This window comes from Neoarius graeffei, chromosome 15 (genome assembly GCF_027579695.1).
Source record: "Neoarius graeffei isolate fNeoGra1 chromosome 15, fNeoGra1.pri, whole genome shotgun sequence".
Classification (NCBI taxonomy): domain Eukaryota; kingdom Metazoa; phylum Chordata; class Actinopteri; order Siluriformes; family Ariidae; genus Neoarius; species Neoarius graeffei.
The window spans coordinates 12,528,817-12,553,827 of record NC_083583.1 but is presented as its reverse complement, the minus strand read 5'-3'; the positions used below and the strand labels follow the sequence as shown (position 1 = coordinate 12,553,827).

The following is a 25,011-nucleotide window of genomic DNA, read 5'->3' as shown; positions in this document are numbered from 1 at the left end:
ACTGCTAAGCCTCTACCTCTCCAACGCCAGATCCATGGTAAACAAAACGGACGATTTGGAATTACAGCTGGAATTACCTTATTCTATTCTATAAGCGGCTGGTCAGTGCTATACTAGATACTACTGATATATCTAGTATCAGTACTAGCAATACTTAAGTGACTTATCCGTCCAATGAGGATTGTTATTTTCTTGTTTACAAGATGCCACATCTGAGTCGCTGACAAATCCTGAATTTCTGTACAGATAACTGTCCAGAGATTTATTGAGGTATTTCACCCACGTGACCAAGTCATGTGATGCTGCCATTTTGGATGGCACGGCTCGAATCAGTTTGAATGCGAGGAAGGCGACAAACGAAAAACATAAAAGAAAAAGGAGCGAGATGCAGAAAACACCTTCACTATCCAGCGACGTAGGGCATTTACAGGGCAAGCAGAGGGAGAGGTATTTGCAAAAATTGAGGTTAGCAGGCTTAGAGAACAACGTTTACCTGCTTCCACCAGGACTGTTCACTGACAGCTAAGGTTTGTTCACATTTTCATTTACTTTCGGTCCTCAGGATAAACAAAATGTTATTAAATGTCATTGAAATAACTTCTTAGTCTGTTGAGACATGGCCCGTTATAAATTTTTCCTTTACTGTATTTACTAGTTTACTGAGCGCGCTCCGGGGCTGGCTGGCTGGCGCTAGCTAGCTAGCGCGCTCCGGGGCTGGCTGGCTGGCGCTAGCTAGCTAGCGCGCTCCGGGGCTGGCTGGCGCTAGCTAGCTAGCGCGCTCCGGGGCTGGCTGGCTGGCGCTAGCTAGCTAGCGCGCTCCGGGGCTGGCTGGCTGGCACTAGCTAGCGCGCTCCGGGGCTGGCTGGCTGGCTGGCGCTAGCTAGCTAGCTAGCGCGCTCCGGGGCTGGCTGGCTGGCGCTAGCTAGCGCGCTCCGGGGCTAGCTGGCTCAGTAAACTAGTAAATACAGTAAAGGAAAAACTTGAGACTGAAAGGTTTTAACAGTCATCCAAATGACTGAACTTAAATGTTGCTACAGTAACATACTAGGTACTATGATGTTGACATTAGCTAGCTTGCCGTTCAAAATGGCGGACGCCGGGGCGTCACGTGACCCTGTGACGTCAGGTGAAATACCTCAATAAGCACGCAGTGCTTCACCACTGAACAGCGAGGGAAAGTTGATGAGGTAATTATACATGTCTGGGTATTCCACCTCTGGCAGTTCAAAATCTACTGACACGGTCGTGAAAACTCCGTCCGGTAAGCCATAAGGGTCACTAATCTGTAGATCGTTTATTTTAGACATATATCTAATTATCTGTTCATTAGAAAAATGAGCCGTGTAGTCCGTCGGTTGAAATTGATCCATTCTGTACACGAGAGCAGCAGTATTCAGCTGTGTTTTTTACCGACAAGATGGCGGCTGTTAACTTTCCGGTCACGTGACTGCAAGATCTCTATAGCTTATGAAAAGAAGACAGCAAATTCACCAGCAAGTCCGTAGTGATCAGCACCCTGCTGGATCCAGACCGGAACTCCCTCATAATCACATCGCGTTCCTTCTGGTCCATGTCTCCGTGCTGAAAGGATCAGAGCTGGGGGTCAATAGAGAATCTCGAAATAGGAACAGCAAGGCTGGGTGACAAGATGATAGAATTGGCTACTGGTGAAGATTAACGTGTTCAGTGATTACAAAACGCGTTTAATTTCAACTTGCTCAGAACACTGAAAATAATTTCGCTCAGTAATCGGTCTCTGTTCAAGCCATATACTAACAATCAGGAGTAATCAGGGCACCACGTGATCCGGCTGTGGACTTTAAAACTTATATTCGGGTATGATTTTTGACATGTGTGAGGGACTTTTTTTTTTTTACCTCAGGAACGGTTAAAAAAAAAGGTCGAAAACCATAATGATCAATGAGAAACAGGTTACCATGACGACAATAAACCAGAACGTCAAGGACGTAGTAGCTCATCAAAACAACCATGACTACCAACCCATCAAACAGAACTGAAACGTGACGATGTGTGAGAGGACCAACCTCTCTGACGAACTGTTTTGCTCCCCGAGTGAAGATCGAACCAAAACATCAATCAGAACTGAATTCGCATGATAAATACGAGAGGAGATACAATTCTAATCAGAAGAAAATTCGTTAAGCTGACCTAATTACTAATTTGTTCGCGAAAAAAAAAAATTTGACAAGACAATGACCAAGTTTTGTACAGAAGGTCTAGCTAGTTCTTTCAAATAAAACAATCAGAATCGAAATCCACTGAGAACTGAGGGAGGAGATATGATTTAACTGAAAAACAAAGCTGTAAACAAATTATTTACAGCAGGAAAATCAACAAACAACCAAGTTTTGTCCCTCAAAGTGTATATAATGCCTTTTTGTAAAGCTTTAAAGGAGAACTGAAGGCAAATTTTTTTTATCATCAAAATTCTTTCTCATTTTATTAAATATCGGAATGCATTTCTGATCGCTGTTTTTTGTCGCTGCTATAGCAAGTTATGAGTGTTTGAAATATGCTATGCAGTGTTTTCCCCAGAAAAAAATTAAAGCCCATGATAATACACAGACAATTGGGTGCTAATGGTGTGAAAGCAAGCGCCAACGGTGCGAAGCGAAACTAGGGGGGTGCGAGGGCATGCTTCCCTGGAAATTTTTTTTAAAATAGATGCTTTCAGGTGCATTTTCAGGGTCTCTCAGAGGTTTTAGATCCATGATTATAGGATAGATTTTACCAGTGTTTCAATGATTTTTGACCTAAATAGTATTAATTAGTGCTGTCAAAAATGTTGCGTTATTAACGCGTTAACTTGACTCAATTTTAACGGCGATAATTTTTTTATCGCGAGATTAACGCTCTGTGACATGATGCCACGCCCCGCACAGCCAGAGTCCTCTGCCCTCCCCCGAAGAGCCACGGTGCTCGGCTTAGGTTTCGTTTTCCCATCGGCGGCTCCAGCCCCACTTTGCAGTGGCTGTGACAAGACGTGTTATGCTCTGCAATAAAAAAAAAAAAAAAACATTGGTACAACCAGTGTTCGAACTATGCCGATATTTTCAGGGGGGTCCCTTATTTTCCCTTGGGGGGGGGGGGGCGCGCTTGCGCTTGTCTCAGAGCGCGGATCTCCATCGCGCGCTCACTTCGGATATGCAAATGCTTCCCGTTACACACGATTGCTATGTCAATAAACATCATTTTGCCAATATTTTAGAGACCCCCCAACATTTCCCAAATCATGTTTTCAAGGGATCTCATGTCTGTTTCAGGGGATCTCGGATCCCCCGTGTACCCCCGTAGTTCGAACGGTGAGCAAGCCCATTCACTTTTTTATGCTGAAAAGAGAATTACAATGGTTTTTCATGTGACAAAAATGTGCGATTAAATTGCGATTAATCGCGAGTTAACTATGACAGTCGCGACATTAATCGCGATTAAATATTTTAATCGCTTGACAGCACTAGTATTAATGTATACACATTTGAAATTTCACCTTAAAGTTCAGCATGCAAGTTAAACTGTTTTGTTATAGATTACTGAGGTATACGATAGATTGAAAATCTACAGGGATCCCTTAATTACCTATGATCAAGTCGTGTTGTAACAAAAATGTGCATGAAAATACGAACAGCGGTCTGCTCCATCTTATGCAATCCAATGAAGAGAATCGATCATCATGACCTCCTGTTGATCACAAAGGGATCTGAACCTAAGACCTGCCACCTTAAAATAAGTTGCTGTATTACTATAACTGTAATGATTTAGAATGTTTCGGATGCAATTACCGTAATATATGTATAACTAAGATGCACTGAAAAGAAAAGTAAGGCAACTGCATATTATAAAGTTTACACTTTGGCACTTGATTAAATGGACTAGATCAGGGTTTCCCAAAGTGTGGTGCGCGAGCTGGCACTAGGGGGTGCGCAAGATAAAAAATGTAATGTCGATTTTTAACTCTTCTTCTACGCCGTAACGGTTCTGCAGTAGTTTGTGGCTTCATTCATTCATTCATTCATTCGCGATGCTCAACTGGTTGAAATCGGCAAAACTAAATGCGCCACACTGCTATGCAACGAGATGGGCAGCGAACACAAATCCTTGCTGCTGCATACAGAAGTCCGCTGGTTGTCCCGCGGCAAAGTGTTAACAAGACTCTTTGAGTTCCGACACGAGCTTCAGGTGTTTTTCGAGGACAACCCCTTTCCTTTGGCTTCAATACTGCACGACGAAGACTTTCTGAAGAGGCGAGCCTACCTGGCGGACATCTTTTCTGCTCTGAATGAATTGAATCATTGAAGTGCAGACTGAGCCGCCAGCGCTGCACTTCACAATCAGATGGATCCTCTTCTTTATCTGTTCCTGATATGCTCCTTAATTGTTGTATCTCTTTAAAATACATATGTTCATAATTATCATTGCTATTTTTACTGTTATTATATGTTAACTTTTTTGCAAATTAAATTCATTCTCAATTCATTTTCATAACCTTGTAATGACAGGGTTGTGTTGCTAGTGTTTTAAACACGGATGAAAATCATATATTTTCCCCATATCTGGCTGGTAGACTACATGCCTCGATGTGATCTGGGTCAGTCCATGAAATGATGTTACTTTTCATTGGTCCGGGTTTACATAATCATTTCATCTTTAATTTCCATGATTTAAAGAAATATTTAGCAGATTATCCATAAATATTGTTTGAAGAAATAAAATAAATAAAAAAATGAAGTTTTCTTTTGAAATAAAGAAATGTGAAACATTTTCTTCCCCTGCGACTGGACACGGATGACACGTTTTTTGTGACATGGAATATTTGCTGACTTTGAGCTTAAATAAACCTTCATTACTTTCTGAGAATTTCAAGAAAATTAGTTTCATGGTACTTGCAATTTAGTTTTACACTCACATAATAAAGTTAAGAAGGTTCTATAAACTATTTAGCTTCGAATTCATCCACTAAAAATAGGTTGTGAACGTAACATTGTGATGTCCTACCGTGTTACGTTAGAAACCAGGCTTATAAAAAATGATAAAACGAGTTGAAATCATGATTGATGTTTTTAATATAAAGAAGAATATACTATACAACGATGTAGGTAGAAAGAAATTTAAACAAACGGCAATAAAAGAAATTATCGATGTTTTTTCTCACATCCTAACTTAGCGGCCACTCACTTCCTGGTTCGTTCACAACCTGCGAGACCTATTTACTCAATCTAGGTCAGCTGAACTGACGCGAGAGAACTTCTCGCGGGATCTCACACACCACAACACGTGCTCTAGAGAAGTCCAGATATAAGTGTGACCAAGTAAAGTAATGAATTCAATAATCTCATTTACCCCGTATAGGATGAAACTGTTTCCTGTTAATGACTGTTGTTATTGTTCAAATCTTCAAGAGATTTTATGAAGTTTGTGAAATACTGGTATTTCATATTTTCAGTGTTTATGATGTTGAACTAATATTTCTAATGAATTCTTATTCAGTGTTAATGTTTAAAGTAAGCAAATAAAAGCAAAAAATTGATTTCATCAATATTTTTCCTTTATTTTTAAAAGCTTGTTCGTGTCCTCGTTACATTAGCAACCGGGTAAATATTTATGGATTTTATCATACATTGTAGAGCAGGAGTTATCTTAACAACTATGTTATATTTTCTTATATGGTCAATGCTTCATGGAAATAAAAGTTGTTTTCAGTTGTAAATTGTTTTAAGTGACTCCCTCTAGGTCACATTTTGGTAACCCCATTTCATGGACTGACCCATCTCCCTTTGTAATGAATTTGCGCATTTACCGTGTTGCAACGTTTTAAAACTGTTACATTTCATTTCAATCAAATTCTATCTAATTCAAATACGAGAGCGCATATGTTAATGTGATTCGATGTTCTCATTCGAGCATGACGTGCTGCCTTTGTAAGAAAGCTTTGGTGGTTTTTTTTTTTTTTTCCACTTTTGTGGTTTCCTGCAGGTGTGGCAAACGATGTTTATTATCATTTTAGCACGATTAAAGATGCTGCCTTTATAAGAAAGCGTGTGTTTTTTTTAAACTTGGGAACTGGGGGTGCGTCAACCTGGTTGGAGTATAGAAGGGGGTGCGCGGCCAAAAAAAGTTTGGGAACCGCTGGACTAGATTAAGATTAAAACATATATTTAAAGGAAAAGAAAGCTTAATTTCTACAGTTTAAGTTTGCAGAAAGATTATGTACTTTCAAACACATTTCATGAAGAGAATTTGTTTATAAGTGTCAAATGTAGCATAATTGCGAATAATAATAATAATAAGCATATTTGTCAGTGTGATGTCGCTGTGAGCCTTTAACAAAAGAATAATCCGGAGCCTTCTTTTGTTAAATGGATCCCAGTGACATCACACTGCCAAAAATGCTTATGATTATTATTTGAAATGATGCTGTATTTGACACATTTGGACAACTTCACTTCGTGAGTGTGTTTATAAGCGCATAATCTTTCTGCAAACCCAAACTAATGAATTAAGTTTCCTACTCCTTTAAAGCAGATTATGACTACGTTCAGGCTGCACCCTGAAACGACCCATATCCGATTTTTTTGCCCATATGCGACCTGTATCCGATTTGTTATTGACAATCTGAACGACACAGATCCGATTTTTTTCACATGCGACCCAGGCCGCTTGGATATGTGGTCCTAATTCCGATGCGTATCCGTTATTTTCACATGCGACTGCAGTCTGACCGGACAGGTCGCATTCATGCGACCTACACGTCATCAACAAGAGACAAACGTCACTATTCTGCGTTGGCTAATCCCGCCTCTTTGGTGGAAAACAACAACATTTGTACAGTTTTCAGAGTTTAAATAGACTTTTATAGAATTGATCAAGCTAATGGTGGATTTGGTAGGGACCTGGATGTTAAATCATCCTGTATTACAAGATAAGATTGTTCTGGAAATTTCCAGTAATTTGACACCTTCGGTCTCATTAGTCTGCTGCCCACATTAATCAGATTATTGTGTGAGTTCCGCCGCCGCCACAAAAACCACATCGCCAGGTCTCGCCTCATCTCCATGCTTTACTTGCAAACTTGAAGAGTGCGCTTTTTTTTTTGTTTACGTATTACGTAGATGTGCTTATTACGTGTCAATTTGCGCATGCGGGACACTTTTGGGTCGTTTTCCGTTCATATTGGAGATCGCATACAAGTCTCATATAATTGGTAATGTGAACGGCCTAACAACAAAATCGGATTTCACAACAAGTCGGATATGGGTCGTTTCAGGTTGCAGTCTGAACGTAGTGTAATTCTCCTTGGCTTTTGCTTGGCCCAATGTTGGGCAGCCCTCTCATAGTCCATCTCGCTGTCATCCATACTGATGTGGATCAAATTGTCCAGCGAGCCTTCTCCTAGCTTATTAAAATCACTCGGCTTTGTCCGTCTGGTGTGGGACAACATCGGCAGCCAATGAGATCGCTTATAATGAATCGGAAACTTCCGGGATGTCTGACGTTTTCTTTCGATATTTTTATTGGACGGTTTGAACACGTGATCTTGACACAGCCAACAGATTAGTTTGTTTACATCATACCACGCCGACATATTACTTTGACAGAATCAACACAAACATTGGAAAAAAGACCGCTTGTTTAACACATTATCAATTTGCTCTCCTATGTATCTAGTTACTTGTGGGTAGGAAATTTAACGTATCGGTATAAATCTAAGCATATCAGATTTTAACTAAAGCAACTAAGCGTATCAGCAGGCAGAGCAAGCGTATCGGGCCCGATACGCTAAAACGCTTTGGGGAAAACCATGCTATGTAATATATCAGTCCATATGTCAAAGCGACGGCCGTAAACGAGATTCGCTGAGACCTGTGCAAGACATCGTAGGATGGAAGTAAAACGTATAGCGGAAATCAAAGTGACCGACATCTGCCAACGTCGTCAAAAGACGCGTGTGCCCTCTTTCGAATGCTGACGTAATCAAACCGGGAGTTTTCCGTGTCCGAAATCACTCCCTACTCACTATATCGGGCACTGTATAGCAGGGACGCCATTTTGTAGTGCCGTCCGAAAACCTTAGTGAGGATTATGTGGGAAATGCGCTCGGTATAATACGGATTTATCACAAAAATACATGCATGTATTTATTATTTTGAAAACCCACCAGCTGCCTGATCTGGCACGTTTTAATTGTGCGGCAGCAAATGACGTAAATACCAGCGTGACGGACTCGTCCTTATCCTGTCGTCTTTCCAACTCTTCTCTACTCCATGTTGGTTCGGAGTCGTATGGAATAATCTCCATCACTGATGAAGCTGGCAAATCTCGAAATTAATCTAAATTGGAACGATATGGCGATCTGGCCGCTGTGTCAACAGTTTTCAAAATGGCGGCGCTGACACTTCAAGTTTGAAGTCTCGCACAAGTCTCGTGAAGATCGCGCGGATAAGCGACGCCTGCCGTGGACCAAACGGACTACATTCAACATGGCTAAAAACCAAAAAGGCTGATAAGTGTAATATAATATTCCAATACGAGTCACGATATAAGGCTAATAAAACCGAAAACGTAATGGAATAACGCGTTAATTAAGAAATAAAGCAAGTTTAAAAATGACTTCAGTTCTCCTTTAAAATGAACATATATCATTCGCAATGACCAAAATGAAGTAATAAAGCAGGGGAAAAAAATAATATAAATTGTTAGTTTTGTGCTTGATGATAAAATATCGATAAAGCGTGGTGTCCAGATCCCGGAAAAAGGCAGCCTTGCCTCAGGGCTAATCTCGCACAACGTCACACGTGGAACCCTGGATATCGGAGTCATTTCGGTTCATCTGACTCCGTGCTGAAACCTATTAAATGCTCTCAGATTGCAATATTGCAGGACTTGAGTTATTTTAAGTTTTGTTCAGGAAAATATGATGAAAGGTAACCACCGCGGTCTGCACATCTCTCTGTCTCGTGCGCTCCAGAGGAAGATTGTCGTGAATCTCGTCTTGGGGGCTCGAAAAGATAACCATTTACTCCGGAATATCCTTGATAATCATCTGCCCCTTCATCCGACATATCAGAATCCCAACCAGTATCAGAATCCTCTCCAAAACGTGATTCCATATCGAGACCGGTCTAACCACTGCTGCACACAGGAACGAAATTGATACCTGAATTGTTACACGTGTGACGTCATGCACCCCTTCGGGATCTTCCGGTTCAGTCTCGGCAGATTCCGTGAAAATCGGCTGATCTTATTGATTTTCCGTCAGTTTATAGCCTTTTTGGATCAGCTATGGTTGGAAAACCCATGGTCAATCAACATCATGAGTGTTGCTTTGTACAAAGGAAAAAAAAAAAAAAAGTGTGGTTTAGAGGCATTCGATGCACTTTAAGGAAGATCTCCCAAAAACATCAATCAGAACTGGAATTAAATTAGAAATATAAGAGGAGGAGGAGAATTCTGGTGAGAGGCCTGCAAAATTCGTTCATTTGGCCTGATTACGAACTCGTTATCAAAAAATATGACAAAACAATGACGAAGTGATGAGTTCTTTCAAACAAAGCAACTGGAATGGAAATCCGTGGAGAACTGACGGAGGAAATACGACTTGACTGAATAGGCCATTTGCAGGAATTGGTCACGTGTCAGTTTTCCCCGTGGTGGGTAAGCTAACTTGACATTCCCTGACAACCATAAGAGTTTGACTGGCGATGCGAAGCAATCCATTTTTACCTTTTCTACTGTCTTTTTTGACCTGAATTTTTGTAAGTTAAAGCAAATCATTGGCCGTAAAAGAGTTTTTTTTTTTAAATCTGCTTCTTATCGGCTAAAAACACATCTACAGATATATCTGTATTTATTTTCAAGAACCTTCACACATTAAGCGAATGATAAAGGTAGAAAAGGAGAAATTATGACTACGTTCAGACTGCACCCTGAAACGACCCATATCCGATTTTTTTGCCCATATGCGACCTGTATCCGATTTGTTACTGACAATCTGAACGACACAGATCCGATTTTTTTCACATGCGACCCAGGCCGCTTGGATATGTGGTCCTAATTCCGATGCGTATCCGTTATTTTCACATGCGACTGCAGTCTGACCGGACAGGTCGCATTCATGCGACCTACACGTCATCAACAAGAGACAAACGTCACTGTTCTGCGTTGGCTAATCCCGCCTCTTTGGCGGAAAACAACATTTGTACAGTTTTCAGAATTTAAATAGACTTTTATAGAATTGATCAAGCTAATGGTGGATTTGGTAGGGACCTGGATGTTGATCTGTTAGCCTGATTAAATAAAACAGTTTCTATAACTGATTTATAACTTAAACCATCCTGTATTACAAGATTATAAGATTGTTCTGGAAATTTCCAGTAATTTGGCACCTTCGGTCTCATTAGTCTGCTGCCCACATTAATCAGATTATTGTGTGAGTTCCGCCGCCGCCACAAAAACCACATCGCCAGGTCTCGCCTCATCTCCATGCTTTACTTGCAAACTTGAAGAGTGCGCTTTTTTTTGTTTACGTATTACGTAGATGTGCTTATTACGTGTCAATTTGCGCATGCGGGACGCTTTTGGGTCGTTTTCCGTTCATATTGGAGATCGCATACAAGTCTCATATAATTGGTAATGTGAACGGCCTAACAAAAAAAATCGGATTTCACAACAAATCGGATATGGGTCGTTTCAGGTTGCAGTCTGAACGTAGTGTATAAGTCACGGCTCGAAATTCACGGTGGTCCGGTCGCCCGAGGCGACTTAATTTGTCATTTGGCGGGTAATTCCTGTCACTAGCCAGCCCGGCTGGCTAGTTGAAAACAAGAAATATATATATGAAGCGAAGATTCAGACACACCGTCAACTAAAGCCGCCAAATATTAAGCGTGTGCCGTGTCCGTGTTAATCGATGTGTTTATCGGCAGGACGGAAAATACCGAAGAATTCCGAATCGTATCGTGTACGAGTCAGGCTGTCGGTTTTTTCACTACCGCGCATGCATATAACGCGTCTCGTTGAATATCGCGGTAATCACGTTATCAAATTCAATAGATGTGGCCACATTATCGCCCATTTAAACACGTGTTTTTGTTGTTGTTTACATCTACATCTGCCAAAGCTACGTTGCGATGTGGAATTTTCTGAAAGGTGTACAGAAACCGCCAGAGACGGGGACAAAGCGACCTCGGTCTGAAGAGGAGAAAAAGGCCACCGATAAAGCGTACGAAAAGGAGAAACGACAAAGGACTTATAAGCAAACATGGGAGCAGGGTAGGCCTTGGCTGCGATACGATTTTTATGGAATAATTAATTTTTTTCAAGTTGATTCCTAGTCAATATGAAGCTCCTAATGCTTTCTCTCTCATAAATGGTTAAATACAGAAAGCATGTTGGACATATTTTGGGTGCTATAGTCATGATAGTAAATTTGTTTTCAATATTCATACACCAAGTTGCCAAGTTTTCCAATATATTATTATTTGTTGATTATTATATTATGGTGCTCTGTGTTGTTCTCATTTATGTATTTAACAACAGTATCAAAATACTCGGGTCTTGAAATAAATGCACATTCGTCATGAACAATGGTAACGACTCTCTTTTGTGTTATTTTTGACAGAAGTAAAATTCATACATGAACAAATTTTGGCGAGTTGATTTTCTGTTTGGCTAGTTACTTTGGAAGGGAACTAATCCGGCTGGCTGGTGAAAAAATATATTAATTTCTAGGCCTGTAAGTTATAAACATACCTGAGAAATCCGCCGTTTCGCACGTGAATTTCTTTCGGCGGCGACCAACTCGAGTCCAAAAAACACTCTTTGACGGCCAATGATTCGCTTTAACTTACGACAGAAGTTAAAACCGCAAACTTTTTCCAAGTACACATGAAAATTTGGGTAAAAAAAAAAAAAACAGTAGAAAAGGTAAAAACAGCTATTATGGAGCACTTGCATGTGACGTCACAGCCGATCCAGATTGTGACAGACGCCATCTTGTCGGTCAAACGCCATATTTCCGCCTTCTACTTCTACTTCTGGTTCTACTTCTACCTTTTCTTCTGGAAAACCCTACTATATACAATTCTACTACAACGGCTGCGGCTACAAGCTCTCCCTACCTGTGCACGTTTTTTATGTTTTTTGTGTGTATTTTTGCGTGTTGTTCATCTGTACCGGACTTCAATATCCACTACAACTGTATGGACTTACTGGACATTGGTTTCCAGCAGAAAATGACGGTTTGTAGCGATTTCCATCATGTACAACATTCCGGACGAGAAAAAAAAAAAAAAAACAACATTCCGGACGAGATAGCGAGACCAGCGGGGTCTCCGTGGATTGTTATTGGAAGCAAAGCGAAGGAGGCGGCGCCGGGAGCAAAAGCGAGGCTGCAGGCAGAGCCGGCCTGTTGACTAAGCTCAGAAAACAGCCACTCAAACCTCCACTGCTAAGCCTCTACCTCTCCAACGCCAGATCCATGGTAAACAAGACGGACGATTTGAAATTACAGCTGGAATTACCTTATTCTATTCTATAATCGGCTGGTCAGTACTATACTCAATACTTAAGTGACTTACCCATTCAGTGAGGATCATTTTCTTGTTTACAAGATGCCACATCTGAGTCGCTGACAAATCCTGAATTTCTGTACAGATAACTGTCCAGAGATTTATAAGCACGCAGTGCTTCACCACTGAACAGCGAGGGAAAGTTAATGAGGTAATTATACACGTCTGGGTATTCCGCTGGCAGTTCCATATCCACTGACACGGTCGTGAAAACTCCGTCCGGTAAGCCATAAGGGTCACTAATCTGTAGATCGTTTATTTTAGACATATATCTAGTTATCTGTTCATTAGAAAAATGAGCCGTGTAGTCCGTCGGTTGAAATTGATCCATTCTGTACACGAGTGCAGCAGTATTCAGCTGTGCTGTTGACCGACAAGATGGCAGCTGTGTACTTTCCGGTCACGTGACTGCAAGATCTCTATAGAAATGGATTGCTTCGCATCGCCAGTCAAACTCTTATGGTTGTCAAAAAATGTCAAGTTAGCTTACCCACCACGGGCTTGTTGCTATGGGGAAAACTGACACGTGACCAATTCCTGCAAATGGCCTATTGCAGACGACGGACGCCATGCCACGCCACGGCAACAGCGCATCGGCCTGATGGGCAGATGAGCTAATAAAGACTATATCTGCACAAATACTTAACACCATGCACCCAGCCTTGATTAACAGTGTTCAAACACAGAATATACGCTTCCTACCAAAGCAGACACGGTGAAGTCCCGAGCGTGCATCTTCTCAGTCAGCCAGTCCACCTTCCTCCTGGTGTTCAGGAAGATTACAGCCTGGGTGATTGTCAGAGTCTCGTAAAGGTCACACAGTGTGTCTAACTTCCATTCCTGTTCAAACGGATACAAACAAAATATTTAGAACAGAAACGTCTCTCTATTGGCAGCTGAGAAAAAAAAAAAAAGTGACGTCAGACAGCTTTAGGTTGAACAAAGCCTTTTGTGAATGAAGGTCCCTGGGGTTGATCACAGGACAGTCTTTATGATTAACAGCAGCTGTTCGGAGGTACAAATTTCCAGAATCCAGGCGAGATCTCGGACATAAACGTATACCATGTACTACATGATCTTGATGATCGGTGTTCACCTCTCGTTCTACGTTGATGTAGAACTGCTTGATACCCTCCAGAGTAAGCTCCTCTTTTTTCACCAGGATGCGAACAGGCTCCCGCATAAACTTTTTGGTCACTTCCAAAACCTCAGTGGGCATCGTGGCAGACAGAAGCACGACCTGGAACAGAGACGAGACAAGCTCAACGAGGACAGGACGTGCTGCTTTTAACACCGAACCATAACGCCTTCAGAAGAAATGGCACAGGGCTGTGAACCTGACATGCTCCATTAGCTCATAACAATATTTTCCATCAAGCAATACGAGTCGTCTGTGTCCTCACACATGCATAGACCATTTTTACAGAGCAGTGGTACACGAAGGTCAAGCAACAAGCTGGGGGGGGGAAAAAAAAAAATGGTGCTCACTTGAATGTTGGTGCTTAGCTTCTGAAAAATTTCATAGATTTGATCCTTAAATCCTCGACTCAGCATTTCATCGGCTTCATCCAAGACAAACATCTTGATCCATTTAGGAGCTGTGCACAGTGAAAGGGAATTTAACGCGTGCCCTCCGCCTCCACGGACCTACGTACTGTAGCTTAGCTACGAGCGTGCTATTCCCATTTACAAAAACCATCATGAGAGCAGGGTTAACTCTTTCTGAACACAAACAGTTAAAGTTGGCTAAAAATAAAATGGACACAAAGTTCCTCCAAGGGTTTGCTTCGAAGCATGCTCATACACTCGCCACAAAAGGCCTGACTGTGCTCAGTAATGCCGTTTATACAAGCATAATATACATTTTCAGTAGGGCTGTAACGATACACCCAACTCACGATTCGATTCGTATCGCGATTTTTGACCCACGATTCGATACGCCCACGATTTTTTTTTTAAATGTTTTTTTAAAGTAGTAAATTTGACTTATTAACATTTACTTACTTACATTAACTATTTAATAACAAATAATTCAGACCACTGCAGAGAATGAGTAATATGTATGCAAAAATGAACAAATGTATATCCAAAGATTGTTTTATTTCTCAAAATAATACTGTTGAGCCGGAAGCTCTGTTTTTTTCGGTTCTGAAAAAGTCATTTTTCCAAATCGTGTAAATCCGTTAAGATTTTTTTTTGGGGGGGGGGGGGGTGGGGGGGGGGGGGTGGCTCTCTCACTGTCTCACTCTCATAGGGCCAACGATTTTCTGTGATCGCGGAAAACAGATGGAAATTACGGAATTTTTATGGTGAAACATTGCTCGCGTGTCAAAACGTAACTGCCGCAGAAGGCTTCCGCCCAAGCAGACATGCCTTCAGTGTTGCCAGATATTGCTAACGTTTTCCACCCCAAAATATGTTCAAAACCAGCCAAAAAGCACCTAAACCCGCCCAATCTGGCAACACTGCATGCCTTTCCGGTCAAGTGATTGTGATTGGCTTGTGGCACACCTAGCCAGCCAATGAGCTGCTTGTTTACAGATTCGCTCCCCGCGTCGCAACCAGAATGGCGACCGCTTAAAAGAAATGAATGCTCTGCCAGTGGCGAGTGTGGACGTTGCGTGACTCGCAGAAGATTGTCGCAGGTCGGCGAAAAAACGACTTACTAATAGATATAAAAAAATAAAAGTAAATTTAAGCAAGTTTAAAATGTAATTTAAATAAAAAGTAAAGTATTCATAAATTGAAGTTTGGAAGCGCCTCTGTTTTTGGGCTGAGGAGAAGTTTGAAAGGGTGTACCGCGATTCTGCCTCCTTGTATCGCGATACGGATCGTGGCTCTGCGTATCGCGATTTCGATACGCATATCGTTACAGCCCTAATTTTCAGGATTATTTATTTATTTTTAGAAATAAAGGACCATCCTTAATTCATTTTTTAGATATCGCCCAAGCCTATGTACAGCAAGAACGTTCAAAGGTGGGGGTGGGGGGGGCCTATACTTTTGCTCACAAATACCATTTCTAGAAAAAAAAAATCTCATCTCAGAATTAGACACCAAATATATAAAACTACATTATCATCTGTATCACATCATCGCACACTTTAGACCACACCTCCCAGTCGAGACATGATTTTTTTTTGGCAATTTTCTGGATTTTAAAGGAGAACTGAAGGCAAATTTTTTTCATCATCAAAATTCTATTGATCTCATTTTATGAAATATATATATCGGAATGCATTTTTGGTCGCTGCTAGAGCAAGTTATGAGTGTTTGAAATACGCTCTGTAATATATCAGTCCGTATGTCAAAGCGACGGCCGTAAACGAGATTCGTTGAGACCTGTGCGAGACATCGTAGGACGGGAGCAAAACGTACGGCGGAAATCGAAGTGACTGACGTCTGCCAATGTTGTCAAAAGACGCGCGCGCCCTCTTTCGAATGCTGTCGTGATCAAGCCGGAAGTTTTGTTTGTTTTGACAGCAATCAGGAAAGTTTGAAAAAAGTCGGCAGTAATCGTCATTTAAACTCGTTTTTGTGCAATACTTCGTTTGGAAAACAGTTTTCAAAATGGCGGCACTGACACCTGGCTGACACTTCTTCACGTTTCGAAGTCTCGCACAAGTCTGGTGAAGATCGCGCGGATAAGCGACGCCTGCTGTGGACCAAACGAACTAAATTCAACACGGCTAAAAACCGAACAGGCCGATAAGTAGAATATTTAATCGCGATTAGCTGCCAATACGAGTCACGATATAAGGTTACTAAAACCGAAAACGTAATCGAATAACACGTTAATTAAGAAATAAAGCAAGTTTAAAAATGACGTCAGTTCCCCTTTAACACTACACTCGTACGTACGCTCACCGGCCACTTTATTAGGAACACCCATACATCCTCCTCTGCGTTTGATGCGGTTCTCTAATCAGCCGATCCCTTGACGGCAGCACGACGCATCAAATCATGCAGATACAAATCAAGAGCTTCAGTTAAAGGTTCAAACATCAGAACAGGAAAAATTGTGATCTCGGTGAAAGTGTGACTTTCTTTCACTGTGGCAGGAGTGGACTGGTTTGAGTTTTTTTCAGAAACTGCTGATCTCCTGGGGGTTTTCACACACACAACAGTCTCTACACGGAATGGTACGAAAAACAAAAAACATTGAGTTCTGTGGATGGAAACAAACGCCTCGTTGATAAGAGAGGTCAAAGGAAAATGGCCAGATTGGTTCGAGCCGGGAAGGCAAAACTCTTTACAACCGTGGTGAGCAGAAAAGCATCTCGGCATGCAACAGCAGAAGACCACACTGGGTTCCACTCCTGCAGCCAAGAACAAGTTCCTATTAATATGGCCAGTGAGTGTACATCTATATATATATATATAACAGAAGTCAGTTTTAAAAGACACGATTATAGGGTAAATGTAAACGCTGATTACTCACACAGAAACCTCCTGTTTAACATGTCAAACACACGACCCGGGGTCCCGACCACTATATGGTAAGCCTCAGCTTGGAGCTTCTGCATCTCGTTTCGCACATTCGTGCCTCCGATGCAGGCGTGGCATGTGGCACCCATATAGTCACCGAGTGCCAGGATTACTTTCTGGATCTAATTAACCAAAAAACAAACCAAAAAAAAAAAAAACACCCCACATGTATGCAAATCCAAATTACAGAGTCAAAAACAGAATCAAAATGATCCTCGTGTGTTGAGGAAGGAATGAAGAATGCATGTTTGCACCAAATACATTGATTTCTATGTGAGATGTTTGGCATGAGTATCTTACTGCAGCGTCTCAGAGAGAGCGCACCTGTTGGGCCAGCTCTCTGGTAGGAGCCAGCACCATAGCTTGGGTTTCCTTCAGATCCAAATCCAACTGCTGCAGGATGGAGATGGCGAACGTGGCTGTCTTGCCAGTTCCTGACTGAGCCTGTGCGATGACGTCATAACCTTGAAAAAAAAAAAAAAAAGACAAGAAATGATGTTCAAGCTAGGGATGGCGAAAACTAAAAAAAATCTTGACCGACCACCGAGCCTCATTTGCCGGTTAAAGTCGGTTAACCTATGAGTTTAAACAGGGATGCAAACGGCGCGCCTTTTGGCGGATGCCGCCTTTTTCACGGCTGAATCGTGCAGATCCGTTTTTTTTTTGTTTTGTTTTTTGGGGGGGGGGCGCGTTGGAGTGTCAATCATTTCATCAGAGTAAATTCTGTATTAAAATTACTAAATAAGCAAATGCCGTTACAGTCCATGAAACATAGGAAGTATAAGTATGAGAAGAAAACAGTAAATCAGAAAGCTGCGCACGTTTGCGCGGAAGCTGCGCAAATGTGCGCAGCTTTCTGATTTACTGTTTTCTTCTCATACTTCCTATGTTTCATGGACTGTAACGGCATTTGCTTATTTAGTAATTTTAATACAGAATTTACTCTGATGAAATTATTCAGACACTCCAGCGCCCCCCCCAAAAAAAAAATCGGATCTGCACGATTCAGCCGTGAAAAAGTCGGCATCTGCGCCTTTAGTTTGTGTGGAGAGATATGATCTGCAATAACATGCATTGTTGGCTACAGACCGAAACATACTTTTAGAATGCACTGACCAAGGCAGGACTAAACTCGATGTGCCTTCTAATAATAATTTAAAAAAAAAAAACAGAATAGTAATTTGTAAGCTAAAAAGCCTGTGTCTACACTTTTCTTTCGCCGAGTGGCAGCTGTCTTCAACTGGGGCGGGAGGGCGGGACATGACTGAATGGGTGTTTCTGATTTGTCAGCTGTCGTCCTTACACCGCATGGCATGCCCCAAGCGTTTACAACACAGAATTCCAGGTTCTCCGCTCCAAAACGATTGATTTTTTTTTTTAAACCGACAACCAAAAAAAAAAATTAACCGGTTGACGCTGATTCGGTCAACCATCGGTCAAACGGTCATCGGTTAACATCCCTAATCTGCTCATTTGAGACTTTGACAGCAAATCAACTTCAGCTCAATGGCCACTTTATTAGGAATACTTACACGCGCACACGATAGCAATTAGCATATAAGCATTCACGTGTTACCATGCTAGCTGTTAGCATGTTACCCATTACAATATCATGCCTGCTGTTAGCTCACGAGTTGTTAGCATGTTCACCATTAGCATGTTATCATGAGAGCTGTTAACATGTTAGGATTAGCATGGTAGCATGCAGAATTCGCCTGAGCATGTTAGCTGTTAGCATGTCACCCTCAGCGTGTTAGCATGCTAAAAGTTAACATACTAGCCATTAGCATGTTAGCTGTTAGCATGATAGTTGTCAGCATGTTAGCCTTAAAGTGTTAGAATTTTAACAAATAGCATGTTAATCATGAGCATGTTAGAATGCTAGCTGTTAGCATGTTATCTATTCGCATGTTAGCATTAACATGTTAACATGCTAGCTTTTAGCATGCTAACATGATAGCTGTTCTGCTACAGCTCAGCAAGCACACTTTGCATTTTCTCTGCGGAAATGCAGTCTAGTTTTAAATTGTTGACTGTCAATGTAACAAATAACACGTAAATTAAATATTTTGCTGTCTGTCACATCCATGCGCTTCGAACTCTCGCTCACAATTTTGCTTCTGTGCTCAGAGATATTTTTTTGCTTTCAGCGTACACTGTGTAAAAGGACGTTTCTGTAAAGAAATAACAGGTTTTTTTCTCCGCAGGTTCACTTGAACTTGCCATCTCGTAAACGCGCCGGTCTAACGAGCAGCAGTGAGCGACAGCCGCAAATATGAAGGTTTGTAAGAAATTGTCCAATCACGTGGAGAAAAAAAAAACAAACAAAAAACCCCACACAATTCCAATTGGCTGTTAATAAAAGAAGGCGTGTCCGGAGCACACTGCTGTGTCCGAGGCCAAATTTTGAATCTGCCGATTAAAACGCAGCCTCAGGTCACCTGCTCTCCAAAAGTTTGTGTAGCTGCCACATACACACTCACTTAGCCAGCGGAAGTACACCCAAAGTGTTGGTCTTCACATAAAATTTAAATAAATATGGTTTAAAAACGGGTGAAATGAATTCGATAGATACAGGATGAAGCAGGATGAGTAAACAATTTTGACTTAATAAATACTTTGGTGAATTAATTTGTTTATAGACAAACTAAAAATAATGGACAGAGCCTCTGTGATTTCTGAAGAGCGGCTTTGAAGCTCAAACAAAGAGGCGACAGGCATCGCCATCTTGACAGCACCTGACTCCGCCTAACTCCTGGCTTGTCCATAAATGGAGAAAAAGGACAGGGATAGTGAAGCCTGGAATAATACAGCTGGGACACGCCTACTCACATCCACCTTAACAGGGTAGCTATGCAAGCAAGCCAACAAACTACTGGCTGAACTAAAAGAAGCCGCACCATAAAATACAGAGCATAACCACACAACGGCCGGTTTATAAAGTTAAAACTCAGTCACCGGGCGTGGAACTGCAATTGGTAATAAAAACAACATTAGCCATAATATTTCCCCTGATAGCTTAGATAGCTAACTTTCGCTTGCATAATAGCTAGCTTGCTAAAAATACTGAAAGGCAAGTAAGTACAATCTAATAAAGCAAATGAAAGTAACTTACAGGTGCAGTAGTGTATAAAAGTTGTGCTTGCATAGAAAAGCTCTTCGACGAAAATGGGCAAGGCTTCATAAATTATTTACATGAATCCATCACCTGCTGTGAATTTGGCTTGAGTTCTGAGATCATGCCAGCTAGCGGCGAACAACATGACACAAACCCAACCGTCGCCCAAATCAACCCCACCCTGAATTATGCATAAATGCACAGCTTGATATAATTTTAACTGTTGAATTCTATAAAAATTCACCCCGTACAGTTATCATGAAGGGGGAAACTAGCTATAGAGACCAAAAACGTTTTTTGTACCAGGCTGTAAACGTTTGTTTTCGCTGTAAAGTTGGACATTTTAACATGGGGGCTCTGTGGAAATTGACTTGCTTTTGGAGCCTGCCTCAAGTGGCCATTCGAGGAACTGCAGATTTGAGCACTTAAGGTCAATTTATGCTGACAACCCAGTCCTCGCAGACGGCGCCGCAGATAGCGTCTGCGTAGCCCCCCCACCTTCGCAGACGCTCTGTGTGCACCTCCCAAAAATTGTGACCACCGCAGAAGCCTCGCAGACAGCGTCGCAGACAAGAGGGCTCTGATTGGTCCACTCTACATCCGCTGTACACGCACTTCCGCTTCCCTACTTTCCCGGTTTGTTTTGTTTTCACGACCGCCATTTTTAAAAACACGAGCGAAGATGGAACAGCACGAAGAGCGGTTGATCGAGGAAGTGAGGAAGTACGGACATCTATACGACTCCAGTTCTAGTCATTATAAGTAACCGGAGGATAAACACTCCACTAACCACACCCACCAACTACTCCTAGCGATTTTGCGACTTCGCGCCCCCTTGCGTTGTGGCGGTGAATAACATCGCGCACGCCTATTACTCCCCGCTCAACGATAAATTACAACTGTCTGCGAAAAGCTATCTGCGAAAGCCTTGTCGCAAGAGCATGCAGAGGCCTTTACGCATTCGCTTCACTTCTCAGGAGCTGCTTCGTTTAAACGAGAACCGAAGAAGTCATTTTTAAACTTGCTTTATTTCTTAATTAACGTGTTATTCAATTACGTTTTTGGTTTTAGTAACCTTATATCGTGACTCGTATTGGCAACTAATCGCAATTAAATATTATATTTATCGGCCTATTCGGTTTTTAGCCGTGTTGAATTTAGTTCGTTTGGTCCACGGCAGGCGTCGCTTATCCGCGCGATCTTCACGAGACTTGTGCGAGACTTCGAAATGTGAAGAAGTGTCAGCCAGGTGTCAGTGCCGCCATTTTGAAAACTGTTTTCCAAACGGAATGTTGCACAAAAACGAGTTTAAATGACGATTACTGCCTACTTTTTTCAAACTTTCCTGATTGCTATCAAAACAAACAAAACTTCCGGCTTGATTACGTCAGCATTCGAAAGAGGGCGCGTGCGTCTTTTGACAATGCTGGCAGATGTCGGTCACTTTGGTTTCCGCCGTACGTTTTACTTCCGTCCTACGATGTCTCGCACAGGTCTCAACGAATCTCGTTTACGGCCGTCGCTTTGACATACGGACTGATATATTACAGAGCGTATTTCAAACACTCATAACTTGCTCTAGCAGCGACAAAACAGCGATCAAAAATGCATTCCGATATATTTAATAAAATGAGATAAACAGAATTTTGATTTAAAAAAATTTGCCTTCAGTTCTCCTTTAATATCACAGCCTCTCTCATCTGGGTAACTGGAGGGGGAGGGGGGACACGGCGCCCCCTATTGATCGCACTGATCTTAACGCATTTTCAAGTAACTTTTCTTCCAAGTCTGACTGTTGGGAGCCATGAGCTGACTGTGTTACGACAGTTTTCGTGCAATAGCGACCCGTATTATGTATAACGGCACTCCACTGTATTCAAATGGCATCAGAACGCGTTAAGGAACGTGAAAACGGAAGCGCGTGTTAATTATAAATATCAATATGAAAATCAGTTGTCGTTTCTAACTGACAGCACTTACCTTTAATGCATGGAATGATTGCCCTCTGCTGGATAGCTGATGGTTTCTCAAAACCATAAGCGTAGATACCGCGAAGGAGCGTCTCCTTTAAGTTCATATCGTCGAAATTGTCCGTAATCTCATTCCAGTTGCTCTGCACAGACACCAAACGCTCAGCTTTCAAGTTAATCATTCAGCATGGACTTAAATCATTTCTGCGTGGCGATGACTATTCACTCACCTCGATGATACCATCAGGCTCCATCCCCTCAGGGCCCCCATGGTCTCTGTCTCTAGAGCTGCAACACAAAATAATCATTAATGGACAGAATTACAGAACTATTATCTGCTGTCTGTGGCAGTGGTGGAGCAGGCACTGTTGATGTTGACACCACACAGCTCGAGGGTCTGTCTCCAGGGCTCGCCAAGTTCCTGAGCTCGGGTTTCTGGGCGTGTAGAGTTTCATACGTTCTTCCCATGTCTTCATGCACGTTCGCTCTGTGACAGACCAGTGGTCCATCCAAGGTGTATTCCCACTTCACACCTTGTGCTCCTTAACCAACATAAAGCCATTACTAAACAGAGATGAATGAATCTCAAGGCTGGAGAACCATGAGCGTGATACATTTCCTTCCCCTTCTCACCCAGGACACAAATTTTTCAAATCACTCCCCTCTGTTAGGAGGTTGCAGTCCATTAGAACCAAAGCGTCATGCCATAAGACCAACGTTTCCCCCCCACTGCAGCCGGACTCATCAATAAGGTCAGGGACCCTCGACTGACTAACCGCTATACTCACACTTTCAATCTGTGACATTAATTCACTTCATCTCTGAACTGCACTTTTGCCCATTATGGAGCACTTGCATGTGACGTCACAGCCGATCCAGATTGTGACAGACGCCATCTTGTCGGTCAAACGCCATATTTCCGCCTTCTACTTCTACCTTTTCTTCTGGAAAACCCTACTATATACAATTCTACTACAACGGCTGTGGCTACAAGCTCTCCCTACCTGTGCACGTTTTTTATGTTTTTTGTGTGTATTTTTGCGTGTTGTTCATCTGTACCGGACTTCAATATCCACTACAACCGTATGGACTTACTGGACATTGGTTTCCAGCAGAAAATGACGGTTTGTAGCGATTTCCATCGCATGCACAACATTCCGGACGAGATAGCGAGACCAGCGGGGTCTCCGTGGATTGTTATCAGAAGCAAAGCGAAGGAGGCGGCGTCGGGAGCGGAAGCAAAAGCGAGGCTGCAGGCAGAGCCGGCCTGTTGACTAAGCTCAGAAAACAGCCACTCAAACCTCCACTGCTAAGCCTCTACCTCTCCAACGCCAGATCCATGGTAAACAAAACGGACGATTTGGAATTACAGCTGGAATTACCTTATTCTATTCTATTATCGGCTGGTCAGTGCAGTACTAGTAATACTTAAGTGACTTACCCATCCAATGAGGATTGTTATTTTCTTGTTTACAAGATGCCACATCTGAGGGCGGCTGATAAATCCTGAATTTCTGTAAAGATAACTGTCCAGAGATTTATAAGCACGCAGTGCTTCACCACTGAACAGCGAGGGAAAGTTGATGAGGTAATTATACACGTCTGGGTATTCCGCTGGCAGTTCAACATCCACTGACACGGTCGTGAAAACTACGTCCGGTAAGCCATAAGGGTCACTAATCTGTAGATCGTTTATTTTAGACATATATCTAGTTATCTGTTCATTATAAAAATGAGCCGTGTAGTCCGTCGGTTGAAATTGATCCATTCTGTACACGAGTGCAGCAGTATTCAGCTGCGTTTTTTACCGACAAGATGGCGTCTGTGTACTTTCCGGTCACGTGACTGCAAGATCTCTATATGGTCCTTTTCGTTCTGTGAACCTTTATTGCACATTCCAGCTCACACTGTACAGCTTGGCTATGTATTGAACCGTTTGCATTTAACTTATTCTCTTCTTCTTACGCACTCGTGTCCCGACTCTTCTACATCTTCATCCTGTGACCTGTTTTTGCACATTCCGGGACACAGTGTACAGCTTGGACTTCAAAATAACCCATACACATACCCCAGGGCTCAACGTTAACTTTTAAACCCACTCGCCCTGGGGGGCAAGTGGGGGTTAATTTCCACTTGTCCCCTATTTTGCGAGTACTACTTTTTTGGGTTTTTTTTTTTTTCTGAAACCATAGAATAGTTGTGAATTGCAACATAAAATAAAAGATCACACACTGAGTTGAAGTTCAGTTATTGATTACGTTTATTATTAAGTTTGGTTATTGGTTACTTTTCATTTTTACTTGTAACGGACAATTTTATCCAAAATAGTTTTTCCTGCCTTAATCGATTTATTTCCAGTTCACATGCATGCAGCTGTTGTAAGGTTCGGTGTATTTGTGTAGAACTCTCTCAGACTGTAGGTTCATTACTCGATAATATAGAAATCAACAACAACGTTTGTATGTGAAAAACAATAGGGTGCCAAGACTTTTGAACAGTACTGTGAAAGAATATTTACATTTGCTTTTTATCATCTACCTCTAGGTTTAAAAAAAAAAAGAACCACACACTGCGTCATGACAGACAGGATAATGTTTGAGTTTAAAATTATTGTTGTGTGTAGGTTGTGGGTGTTTTATACAGATCTGGCAACCTGTAACTGAATCAGTGCAGCCGGTCTATCATGACGCAGCGCCGTTTTTTTCTGTTTTAAACCTCAAGGTACCAGTAGATGATCTAAAAAAATGTTAAAAACCACCAATACATAAATATTTTTCACAGGACCGTGTTCCTCTGATAACAGAAACAAAGCTCCAGCTCTCTCTGCTCTTAATCTGTTCTGTTCTTTCAG

General features: G+C 41.9%; 1 protein-coding gene across 2 annotated transcripts in view; it reads right to left on the bottom strand.

Annotated features, from left to right (window-relative positions):
• Nucleotides 1-25,011, bottom strand: part of LOC132899173 (eukaryotic initiation factor 4A-II) — a 47,233-nt gene that overhangs the window by 11,483 nt on the left and 10,739 nt on the right. The window contains exons 2-9 of one of the 2 annotated variants that reach the window (XM_060940870.1): nucleotides 22,391-22,448; nucleotides 22,171-22,303; nucleotides 17,397-17,536; nucleotides 17,026-17,194; nucleotides 14,073-14,182; nucleotides 13,681-13,824; nucleotides 13,287-13,424; nucleotides 1,492-1,581 (exon numbers count right to left, since the gene is read on the bottom strand). In XM_060940870.1, the coding sequence (XP_060796853.1) occupies nucleotides 1,492-1,581; nucleotides 13,287-13,424; nucleotides 13,681-13,824; nucleotides 14,073-14,182; nucleotides 17,026-17,194; nucleotides 17,397-17,536; nucleotides 22,171-22,303; nucleotides 22,391-22,448 (982 nt within the window). The remainder of the gene's footprint in view (nucleotides 1-1,491; nucleotides 1,582-13,286; nucleotides 13,425-13,680; nucleotides 13,825-14,072; nucleotides 14,183-17,025; nucleotides 17,195-17,396; nucleotides 17,537-22,170; nucleotides 22,304-22,390; nucleotides 22,449-25,011) is intronic. The other variant, XM_060940871.1, reaches the window with a different exon arrangement.